The following is a 10707-nucleotide window of genomic DNA, read 5'->3' as shown; positions in this document are numbered from 1 at the left end:
GTAGAGCTAAAAATAGAATGATCTACGGTACAACGTCGCAAACCAAACCGAATAACCGCATCACCGAAACGACCAAACCAGGCATGGGGAGATTGTTTCAACCCATATAATGCCTTGCCCAGGCGACAAACATTGGTAGACTCCCCCTGAGCAACGAACCCCGGGGGTTTTTCCATATATACCTCTTCTACCAAGTCCCCATGAAAAAAGGCATTCTTGACATCAAGTTGGTAAAGAATCCAACCATAATGGACGGCAAGAGAGATTACATAATCGTCATCTTTAACCGTTCTTAGATTACATCATCAACATATATAGTGAGCATTAGGGCTCACTAATAATAGAAAAGACTAAATTACCCTTTCAACAGGAGATTTATTCCTCAGCCCGGCTTTGCGAGATATACTGTTATGGATCTTTTGAAGAAGTACATAAGCAGTGAGCAGTTGGTGTGGCTGCTCATGATAAGCACGGGGTCATTGGTCGGTACAGGAGGATCTGGTGTTCATGCTAACTCCATCGAGGAGACTGAAGCTGCTACTGTTTGCCATAGCATTTAATTGGCAAAGGAGAAGCAATGGACGAAAGCTTGCACTGAGACGGATGCTGCCAATGTTCACAGAAATATCCAAAGTTCTGCTAAGGATACTAACTGGAGACAGAGGACTACTAGATGACATTCACATTGTGAAAGAACGACTTGATAGTTTAAACTTTTCGCTTATTGCTTGTTAAGCAAATGCAGCTGTTCATTGGGTTGCTTCGCAGTACCAGAAGAAGATTTGCTATTTTAAGTGGGATATCAATCCCACATCTTCTCACCCTAATTTGCTTGTTTCCAATGTGGGCGACACCTGCTTGTGCTTGCAATGACTTTCTTAATGAGTGACTTTGAAGTGTTGTTGGCTAGTATGCAATAAACAAACCTCAAGGCATTCAGATAAAATGGGAAAGAGAATGAATAGCCAATCCTTGTCATGCCGATATTTTACATATTCCTCAAAAAAATTCCCTGCAAAAACTGCAGATAATCCTATTGTGAATCCCACATCGCTGCGGGTAATGGGGAAAGCAAAACTGATCACATAAAACCGGTCCATCAGAACCATGTGGCACAAGATATTTGAGCCTTTCCAGAATGAAATCCAAAAGATGATTCCCAACCAAGTGATCCAGAAATCAAAATCTAAACGAACAGTGTCTAGCAATTTTAGAATGCTAGTTCAACCTGATGAAACGGATCTTCCACAAAATCAATGAACCTACATTTAGGGAAAAAACAGAATATCAACCTCAATGTGATCCCCCCACTGCTCGAGCTTTCTTCAATTAGAGGGCATGATATGAGGGAGTACCAACTTGATGTACAGTATTGAAGATGATCGCAAGGATAGCAACGTCGTTGGTGATTTTGACTAGTGCAAAACATGTTACTGGATCGACCCTGCTGATAACAGTTGGATGGCAACGGATTAGAACAAGCACACTTCACAAATAATTGTAAAACACAAGCAAGTGTTCACTTTGGTTGGCCATGCCTGGGCAACATAACAGCTGCAACCATTGTATTGACTAGGAGTTAGGAAGATGCAACAATCTACATCAGAATACACTGCCCACGATCAGCTCCTGCGGGTTGGAATCATAGGCATCTTGTTCTTCGCCACATATGCAAATTGACTGAAATCTGGGACGGCAGTAGACCTACTATTGAATGAAATCAATGAGGGATAACCAACTAAGAGCTCGGAAAAGTAGAGAATCTCTGTGCTATCATCTTCTCACCTATCCGTACATGTGTTGTGCACATCCTTCAGAGGAGCACGGAGACCACTGGCACGAGAACCAGAACCGGTGAATCTAAATGACGATATTACCGAGACGAATCTCTCTAATGATTTTTCTGCTATGTCAGAATAGCGGCCTAAATGGGAGATGTCAGCTCCAAATTTTTCTTCAGAACCCATGAATGACTTGTCTAATCCAGGGGCACGATCACCTGAATCCAAGAGATATATCAAATTTCCTGCATCATCTTGAGGGAACTCTTAAAACATGGAGTCTCCAAAATGCCAAAAAGGCCACTACAGAACCCAAAAGAAAGGTGGACTACCAAATAATGGTAAGCATTTAAGATAACCCTCTGATGAAAAGCCTTCACTTTCAAGACCGAAGTACATGCAGATGAGGCGTGGATTTAGAATTCAACTCATCAGAGTATGAGCCTAAGAATGGACTGTAACTCACTGCTGAAGCAGGAGGCCTTTTTACCGAGCTAAAATGCATCATTACATGTAGAGTCAATATTATGGTTCCTTTTGACACGTGCCATTACCCAAAACATTTTGCAAGCTTTCCAGTGATGTAGACAATACCAAATGATGCAAAAGATTTCCCGTTTTAAAAAGTCAGATTATGTACTAAACATGAAATCCATGCTGAGGCTTGAATGTTGCAAGCCAATTAGAAGCTCAGCTTAGCCCAAAAAAGAAAATGCAGGTCGGCTTTATCATGTTAATGCATGCATCTTCATCCAATAGATAATATATGGCTTTCCTAATCTCATCCTTAACTCAGTGAAGGTTGTATCTTGTATAATATCTACCAACATCAATATCGATTTATGCCAAACATGATAGTACGTTAAGATTAAGAACCGAGATAATTCTAAACAAGTTCTTATATCAATAACGCAGTTTCAGTTGACAACATACCATCATCGACAAGAGAACCCTCCACATGCGTACGCTTTTGTTTTGAGCTCTCCTGAGACATGGAAAACATAGGGCACAGGAGTTAAGAAAGCTATCTTGTTGCATTGACGATAAGTTTTGTAGAAAGTTGACTGCACCTACATTTTCCACTGTGCTATCCAGGAAGGTCTTCCTCTTGATGACCCTACCTTTCAAAAAGTCAGTCTCACCTAGACTGAGGGGATGATCACTTTCAACCGGGATGTTTTCTTTTTCATCATCTTTATCGATATCATTTGCAGACTGAGGCTTGAAATAGGAGCTCCTTATAATAACCTTTCTGTTCTCTCTTCTTGCTTTTTCGTCAATTCCATTTACACCTACTTTTTGCTTTACATCATCAAGGGAGATTTTCCCCTTTGTGATCACTCGCTTCCTAAAGTCAGTCTCACCAAGACTGATTGGTAGATCACATTTAACCAGGATGTTCTCTTTCCCGTTATGTCTATTAGTTTCCTTCGCAGCATGATGCCTGACATAAGAGCTCCTTACGATGACCTCTCTGTTGTCTGTTCTTGTTTTTTCCTCGATGCTGTTTACACCTACATTTTCGCCCTTGTCATCAGGGTAGGTCTTCTTTTCTATGATAATTCCTTTCACACATAAAGTCTCACCTACACTTGTGGGATCACTTCCAACCGGGTTATTTCTCTCCTTGTCTCTATCAGTTTCATTCACTAGCTGATGCTTAAAGTAGGAACTCCTTACAATATGCTTTTTGTCCTCTTTCCTTGTTTTTTCGTCGACTCTGTCTATAGGGCTTTTGGGTTGATGCTCCTTCAATGACACACAAGGTTTATGAATCGGAAGCCTGGATTGTTGTAGTAACGAGACTCCTGGTCTTCCAACCTCGTCCAGTGCACCTGCAGTTTTTAATTTACTGATAAAGTAGACAAAGGAACCCAATTCATGACAACATATCTTCACTTGTAAAAATCGTATGGCCACAATCAGCTTTGGACTTACCACTTTCCATTGATTCTGTTGCCTCTGGAATTTCTCGTGTGAAACCATCTTCGTCCTAATTGAACAAAGTTTGAGGACATCAACTATCTTCAAACATGTTTGTTTAGACTAAGTATGCTTTCACAACGACTCACAATATTTGTTGTGTATCATTCAGGCAAAAATAATTAAGTTCCAAGGGCAGATCATCTGCTTACTTCATGGGGCTGAGACAGTTGACAATGGCTCATATCAGCCAGAGCCTCCTCAGAATCTTGTTCGCTGAAACTCTGAGAAAGGTTATCCACTGGACTTGACTGGTTAGAGGTAGCCCTAGGAGCCTTGAAATCCCTCTTTGTTTCGAGAGATGCCGAGCCTTAATGAATTAAGGAAAACTTTTGGACCACAGATAAATGAGATAGACCTTTTAAAGATCTTGCCAAAAACCGTCTAGAGGGGTCCGTGTCAAGTTTTCAAAGTGTGGAAGTACAAAATAAAGATCTCTTTAAGCCTGACTCAATTTCCTGATGCTGTGAATCAGTTATAATTGCAAAACTAACATAGATTCAATCTAAGTACCTCTTTAATGAGACATTTGTTACACATGATGTAGGCCGTGCATACACTTATTAAAAGAAGCTTCAACATTTTAAGTCAAAGATAGCAATCTCTAAGCTACTGGCATCTCATGCACTAATGTCTGAGCCCAAAACATCAAGCGATATATAAACTCAACAGCCACTTCAATCAGTGGGCCATGTATCTTATCTTTTAATTGCAAGTACAGAGGGGCTGATCATAGCATTATGTAAAGATTAGGGCCACGCAAGTTTCTAAGAGGCCCCAATTGTAAGAACAGTAGTTTTCGACCAGTCTGATCTTCTTAGCAGCTAAGAAAGTCTCGTGACCTCTGATAGCTTCCTTTTTTTGGCACAACAGGATTGATTGGTTGGAGAATAGAGGGAACATGAAATTCTTATTTCATTTTCCACATGGACTAGGAGATTGGCAATCCATGTCAAGTAAATGACAGGCATGTCAAGGTGGTGATCAGATTAAGTGATAGGGCACGTAATTGGCTTGTCATTTTAACTTGACCAAGCTCTAATTTTTCTGCGACTTCAGTTCAGAGAAGATATGGTGAAGCACTATCTAACTGCAGAAAGGATTGCAATAAGGTAATGCAAAGCATCAATATACTTACAGAATATATAAAGGCATATGCGGAAGAAAAGATTGTCACAAAAATGGAGGTGTTCAAAGGATACAAAAATATTTTGTCAGAACATTCTTCTGCGCAGGTAAGTCTAGCTTCTTCTTTTCACCTTTTGGCTTGAAAAGTTTCAGATATTGTGTTTTCTCAATCACCATGGCACTAACATCCCTGCCCTGTCAAAATTGGAAAAATGTGGAGTCATTCAGGCATTATCGAGTACAAACCATTGACCTCTCACTTATGGTATCAAAAATCAAAACCATGCTTAAATGTATTAGTCAACACGTCGAAAAATGCAGGGGGGATGTCCATCAACAATCATAATGGTTATCTGGATCTGGGGTATCAGATAATTCTATTAGCCACTCCAAACTTTATTGAAACCATAGTAATAATAAGTTCCCCACTTAATTTATTTCACGTGGGGTTTTTCGTATTTCACCGTAGTGAACTTATACTTTTGTGTACGGAATTAAGGCAGTGCATGTTATTGCAGAGGCCTACCAAACCTTACTGTCTTGTGTTACCAAACCAATCCTTCAAATTTTAACTAAGGAATTGTTCCAGAACCAAAAGTCCTCGTCAGCACTATCCTTTTATGTTAAAACTTCATGCATTGAATTATTCACATTACATGACAACCTTTCAATTCCTAAGAGCTTCAGCTGTGATTCTTGTGTCTTTCTAACCACAGTGTTGCAGCCAAAAAGATCATGGTAAATAGTGTCAAGAAAAGGTCTTTTGCCTCAGTAAAACAAAAGTTTATAGTCTCGATGTTTTTAGTTACACAGCCTACTCAAGAAAAGAGAAAAGAATGGGAAGTAAATGATAATAAAGGATTACTTTCAAGCCAGGAAAGCTGGGAAGATGTTCAGAAAATCTTTATATAAATCGTCCTATTGTTCTATGTTTCATTAGGGAGATGTCTCCTTGACCTATCTAACTTATCAAATATCTCCCAATTAAGCTTCAACCTTTGTTACCTTCCAGAAGATCACTTTAAAGGCTGTAAATTGCTCAGGGAAGTTCTTTCTAGATTGAAATATTTCTTCAATAGCTGGCACTCTGAATCTAGGGGAATGGTGTTTGTGGCATTATATTCCTTAAATGTACAGGAAAACCAGTAGTTTCAGGCACTTCAGAAGAAATATTACGAGGAGGAGAAAACAAGTGCAAAATGAAAAAAGACAATGAATCCTTATTATACCTGAAATGGCACCTTGGTAAATGGATCAAGATCACCTTCTGCAATACCTCTGGCCACATGTTGTGGTATCGACGTATTGGATCGGTTAAGGTTTTTTCCAAATTGCATATCATCCATAACAAGCTAATTTAATAAACTGAACATCCAGACTAGTTCCAGAAAAAGGATATGGTCCTAGGAACTCCAACTCATCATCAGCAACATTTGATATATCATATAGATGTACAATGGCTTCACTAATCGGATCATAGACCCTTTGATGCTGGAAAGTCAAAATGGCCTTTCGGAATAACTCTTCATAAGTTGGAGGAACTGAACCACTGGTATATTTCAAGTGCTTAATCACCTGTATCCAGTGAATGCTAAAATTACAAAGAAAGAGACAGAAAAATTTATCTGATGATTGAAAGCCTGTTCTTTAAGGGTATATAGCCAAATGTATGCTCACTTTATCATAAGCTCTGAATTTTTTGATGAGTGCATGCGCTGTTTTCAGACCCATGCCAGGGAGTGATTGCAAATAGTCACAACCGCTCAATATGCACATTTCAAGAATCATCTGCTTAGTAAATCCAGCAAAACTGAGTTCCCTGTTCTGTTGTAGCTTGGAGTACTGGAACTCAACACCTTGGCCAAACTTGTCCATCTTGAAGATTATCTAAAAAATTAAATATACAATCACAGAAAACACAAAATCAAGTGAGTTGAAAAGGCCATAGTTTCCTTAGTGGTTGCATGTTGTAATGGATAAGAGAGCAAGAAGCAGCTACTGGATAACTCACTCTGGGACAGCCAAATGGTATAAGATCCGAGTCCTCTGTAATTACGGCAGCGACCTGTTTACTGACTGCCAAGAAAGTCATTTGAGCATCCGCCTCATAAGGGGCAACAACATAAGAAATGTTCTCCTGCTTTAAGACCTTCCACATGCAACCATGCCAATCAAGATGTGATAAATTCATCAGGAATGACAATTTAATTTATTTAACCACGCATTGCATAACCAGGAGTACTTTTCATACCTGGATTAGCTCGTGTGCCATGGAAGGCGTGATGTCTACTGCTTTTTGATAGCACTCATAAGCAGCAGCACTATTTCCATTTGACTCATGCTCAATAGCACGAGCAAGATTTTCCTTCCTGGACCTACATAAGCAAGGTAGTCATAATTCTTCAGTAACTCTACACATGATTGCAAAACTTGGAAATATCCGGACCTTCCCTAAGAATCAGAAGTCACATAGAATCAACAAAGCCCTTCCACTTTGGATATTTAGGAACTTAGGACACATAAAAGTGAAGAGGGGATGCCTAGACAGACAGAAGTTTGATTCTATTTAGATAGGCTCTAACACTTGAGGGAGGAAAAGGCTCCTATCACGTACATAGTGAAAGATGCACAACTATTTATTGTTTTAGGAGTTGCTTTAGACCAACAAGATAAGTAGGCAAGTGAACACACAAAAGATTCGGAAAACAATAGAAAATTTTGGTTTGAGCTCAAAGGTGAGGCATTCTGCTGTAGAGCTGAAAAACATACCTTGCACGCTTGTTCTCCTGTTCAATTTTCATCGGTAGGAGACCTCCATCGAAAACAAGAAATGGTTTAACTCCATAATGCCGTAGCAAATTCACTCTGTGCATGCAGTACTCTATGTGCCTGAGAATCAAACGCCACAGAAGCATGAATGAACCTGAAGTAGGACATCTCACAACAGAAGAACTAAACTATTTCAGCATTTTGACACTTCATGTGTTTATTGTGAGCACAACTAAATGCGAACACTACCCAGCTCGGCCATAACTCTCGCAGCCGATTTCATGACGCACTGAACATTCTTGCTCAAGCATAAAGTTGAAACGGGAAAAGTCGCCGATTGGCGATCTAATTTCAGATTCAATAATTTCACTTTCTTATGACACCCAATTACCAACTACAGCACTTTTGACCATCAAAGCCACCGGGCAGAAAAAGCAGATGAGACAAGTCGCCAACGAATTGAGAAGAGCCAACTCATAACGCTTTCTCTATATATGCTGAGACCGATCGAAACAATCACTCAGATCAAAGAGGAATCCTTAAATTTCTTTCATTTCCTCTCCCCTCGAATTTCACCAAACCCACATAGCCCAATAAAAGGTGATTGTCTTTTCCAGGTCGAACTCCAAACAGATTGAGAAGAACTCAAAGTTTCTTGCTTTCGCGAAATGTAGGGTGTCTCAAACCGGGACAGAGAAAACCCATTACCCCATTTCCGATTACGTGCAAGAAATTTGTGAAACCTGGGGAAATGCGAGATTGACCTGGTGGTGGGGACGCCATTACAGAGCTCCTTGCTGCAAGAGAGAGCGCCTTTGTGGAGCCAAGAATAGGTGTCGACGGCGACGGAGCAGCCCTCCAGCTCCTTTACGTGGATCGGCACCATGATCGACTTCAACAGCGGCAGAAGACCCTGGATCCCCATCTCTGTTCTCACCTAGCTTCTCTCCTCCTCCTATCAGACTCTTGAGAGAGAGAGAGGGAGACAGAGAAGGAGATCGCTAATGCCCTAATCCATGGCCACTTCAATGTGCCGCGATGGTGAAGAAAAAAAGGCGGGAAATTTTTGAGCTTTTGGCGGATGGTGGTATCGATTGTCGTTTTCCCAATTTCCATGGTCCTTTTTTTTTTTTCTTAATATGTTTTTCTGCATGATTTTTTTTTCTTTATTTTCTTTTGTCATTAGTTACGCGAAACAAAACATATTAATGTCGTGAAATGAAATAATGCATTTTGTTGTCTATATTGCTAACTAGTTGATTACTTACCGTATAACGATCTAGATTCGCAACAAAAAAATTAGTATCTACGGCGCTAAAAAAATATCCCGACGTCGTCGGATTAAAAAGATCGCGATTTTCCGACATTTTTGTAAAACTTAACCCTTTTTCGTTAAATTCAAAAGGTAGGATGTTTGCAAAATGTATTTCTGTTTCTTTTAAGATATCTTGCTGTGGTTTAAGTGATTTCATTGCGATCAAAAAGCGAAATGGCGTTGATTGTAAATTCTCGTTTTATGATATTTTATAGAAGATTGAGCCCATTTTTTTAATGTAAATAAATACAAAAACGCCACAGAATGTGAATTTTTCATTTCGCAAGGTTGCTGTTTTTCCATCATGACGCACATTGTGTCCTTCTATCAATAAATAATTGAGAATCAATTTCACAAAGACCTTGCCAGGCGAAAGAGCCGGAACACTCGATGCCAACATGAGCCAAGCCCGTAATATAACTGAAGCTATATTAGAAATTTCACGCTTTATTGTCATCAAATCGCAACATCAGAGTTGATGACAATAACCCAAAAAAGATGATTTGTGAAATGATCGGGAAACGACATCGGCCAAATGGACGCGAAATTTCAAGTCCAATTCTCGCGAGGGATTGATATATCGGTAATTACCATAACGTGTTTTTTATACAGACAGATTGAGAAAGAAAACGTTGTGCTTAGGAATTTAGATGAATATAGCTATTAAATATGTAGAATGTAAAGTTCAACGCTCACTCAATTGGTTGGCAAAATAAACATCTTCAACACACTACGTTGTTGTGACAAAAAAAAAAAAACTCTACGTTGTCGGATCGCCAAAAATATCAATGCATGGGGACGATCAATTAAGTGGTTGAGAAGCCATTTTGGACAAGCACGTGAAATAAATGACTAATTGATGCTGGATTTCCAATGCTTCGCAAAGGGTCCTACCCAACATAGTTTTGTGGTGGGCGACTTGCCCTTGAGCTTGTTCCGAGAAAAGTACACTTTTAGTGTCAAAAGTTATGTGCAGAGATCACTTTAATACCAAAAGTTTCAATCGGATCACTTTAGTACCAAATTTTTATAAAAACGATCATTTTAGTGCCAAGTCCGATTTGCTTCGTCGGGAATCTGACGTGGCGTTATTTTATTATTATTTGAAGGCGACGTGGCATAGGCGAGGTCCAGTTAGCAATTAAAAAAGGTAAAAATTTTTAATAATACTAAAAATAAAAATAAAAACTTAATTAGTTTACAAAAATCAAAAAATACAAATTGTCTTTTCAAAATAATTTGAAAATTAGGTTAAAAATTAACCAAAAAAATGTAAAAACTCACAAAAAAAAGGGGTGAACTTACCAGCGGCAACGGCCGCCCCACGTCTCCGGCAATGGTCGACGGTGGTGGGGCATGGCCAACGAGGGTCGCCGAGCCCCGGCGGCAAGCAAGGGCCTGCGGGCCCTCATCTAGGTCCGACGACCATCAACAGATCCGGGTGAGGGCCACAACCCTCGCCCAAGCCTGCGGGCCCCTGCCTATGGCCGACGGGAGTCGCCGGCCCCTAGCCGAGGCTTGGCAACCCTCGCGGGCCATGCCCCACCACCACTAGCCATTATCGGCAATAGTGGGCCCGGCGATCGCGACGGCTAGCCCTCGCCGCCCGGTTGCTCACCCAAATTTTTTTTTTAAGTTTAAGGTTTTTTTTTAATTTTTTAGCTTATTTTAAATTTTCTTTTGAATAAATTTTGTATTTTAAATTAATTTAATTTTTAGCTAATTTGAATT

The 10707-nt window shown here is 39.9% G+C and overlaps 1 protein-coding gene across 7 annotated transcripts; it reads right to left on the bottom strand.

Annotated features, from left to right (window-relative positions):
* Positions 1–916: 916 nt before the first annotated feature.
* Positions 917–8676, bottom strand: LOC115753021 (exonuclease 1). Of its 7 annotated transcripts, none has more exons than XM_048285697.1 (15): positions 8426–8676; positions 7662–7781; positions 7144–7267; positions 6904–7041; positions 6570–6779; positions 6292–6467; positions 6122–6194; positions 4967–5087; positions 3917–4074; positions 3720–3774; positions 2856–3616; positions 2715–2766; positions 1786–1999; positions 1539–1707; positions 917–1444 (listed from the first exon to the last, which is right to left on the bottom strand). In XM_048285697.1, exons 1-14 carry the CDS (start codon positions 8584–8586, stop codon positions 1623–1625), a joined length of 2448 nt encoding a protein of 815 aa, XP_048141654.1. In that variant the 5' UTR covers positions 8587–8676; the 3' UTR covers positions 917–1444; positions 1539–1622. The 7 variants fall into 7 exon arrangements, with proteins under 7 accessions (XP_048141654.1, XP_048141658.1, XP_048141656.1 ...); XM_048285701.1 differs by having other exon boundaries at positions 1539–1704; XM_048285699.1 differs by having other exon boundaries at positions 1539–1687.
* Positions 8677–10707: the final 2031 nt, after the last annotated feature.

This window comes from Rhodamnia argentea, chromosome 9 (assembly GCF_020921035.1).
Source record: "Rhodamnia argentea isolate NSW1041297 chromosome 9, ASM2092103v1, whole genome shotgun sequence".
Taxonomy (NCBI): Eukaryota; Viridiplantae; Streptophyta; class Magnoliopsida; order Myrtales; family Myrtaceae; genus Rhodamnia; species Rhodamnia argentea.
The sequence above is the reverse complement of the archived record's forward strand: the minus strand, read 5'-3'. Positions and strand labels throughout refer to the sequence as shown.

Coding starts and splice junctions, on each gene's coding strand:
- LOC115753021 (XM_048285698.1), bottom strand. CDS start 8,586: ATGGGGATCCAGGGTCTTCTGCCGCTGTTGAAGTCGATCATGGTGCCG. Junction 6,780..6,903: donor TACCATTTGGCTGTCCCAGA/GTGAGTTATCCA, acceptor TTAATTTTTTAG/ATAATCTTCAAGATGGACAA. Junction 2,767..2,855: donor TGGATAGCACAGTGGAAAAT/GTAGGTGCAGTC, acceptor TCCATGTCTCAG/GAGAGCTCAAAACAAAAGCG.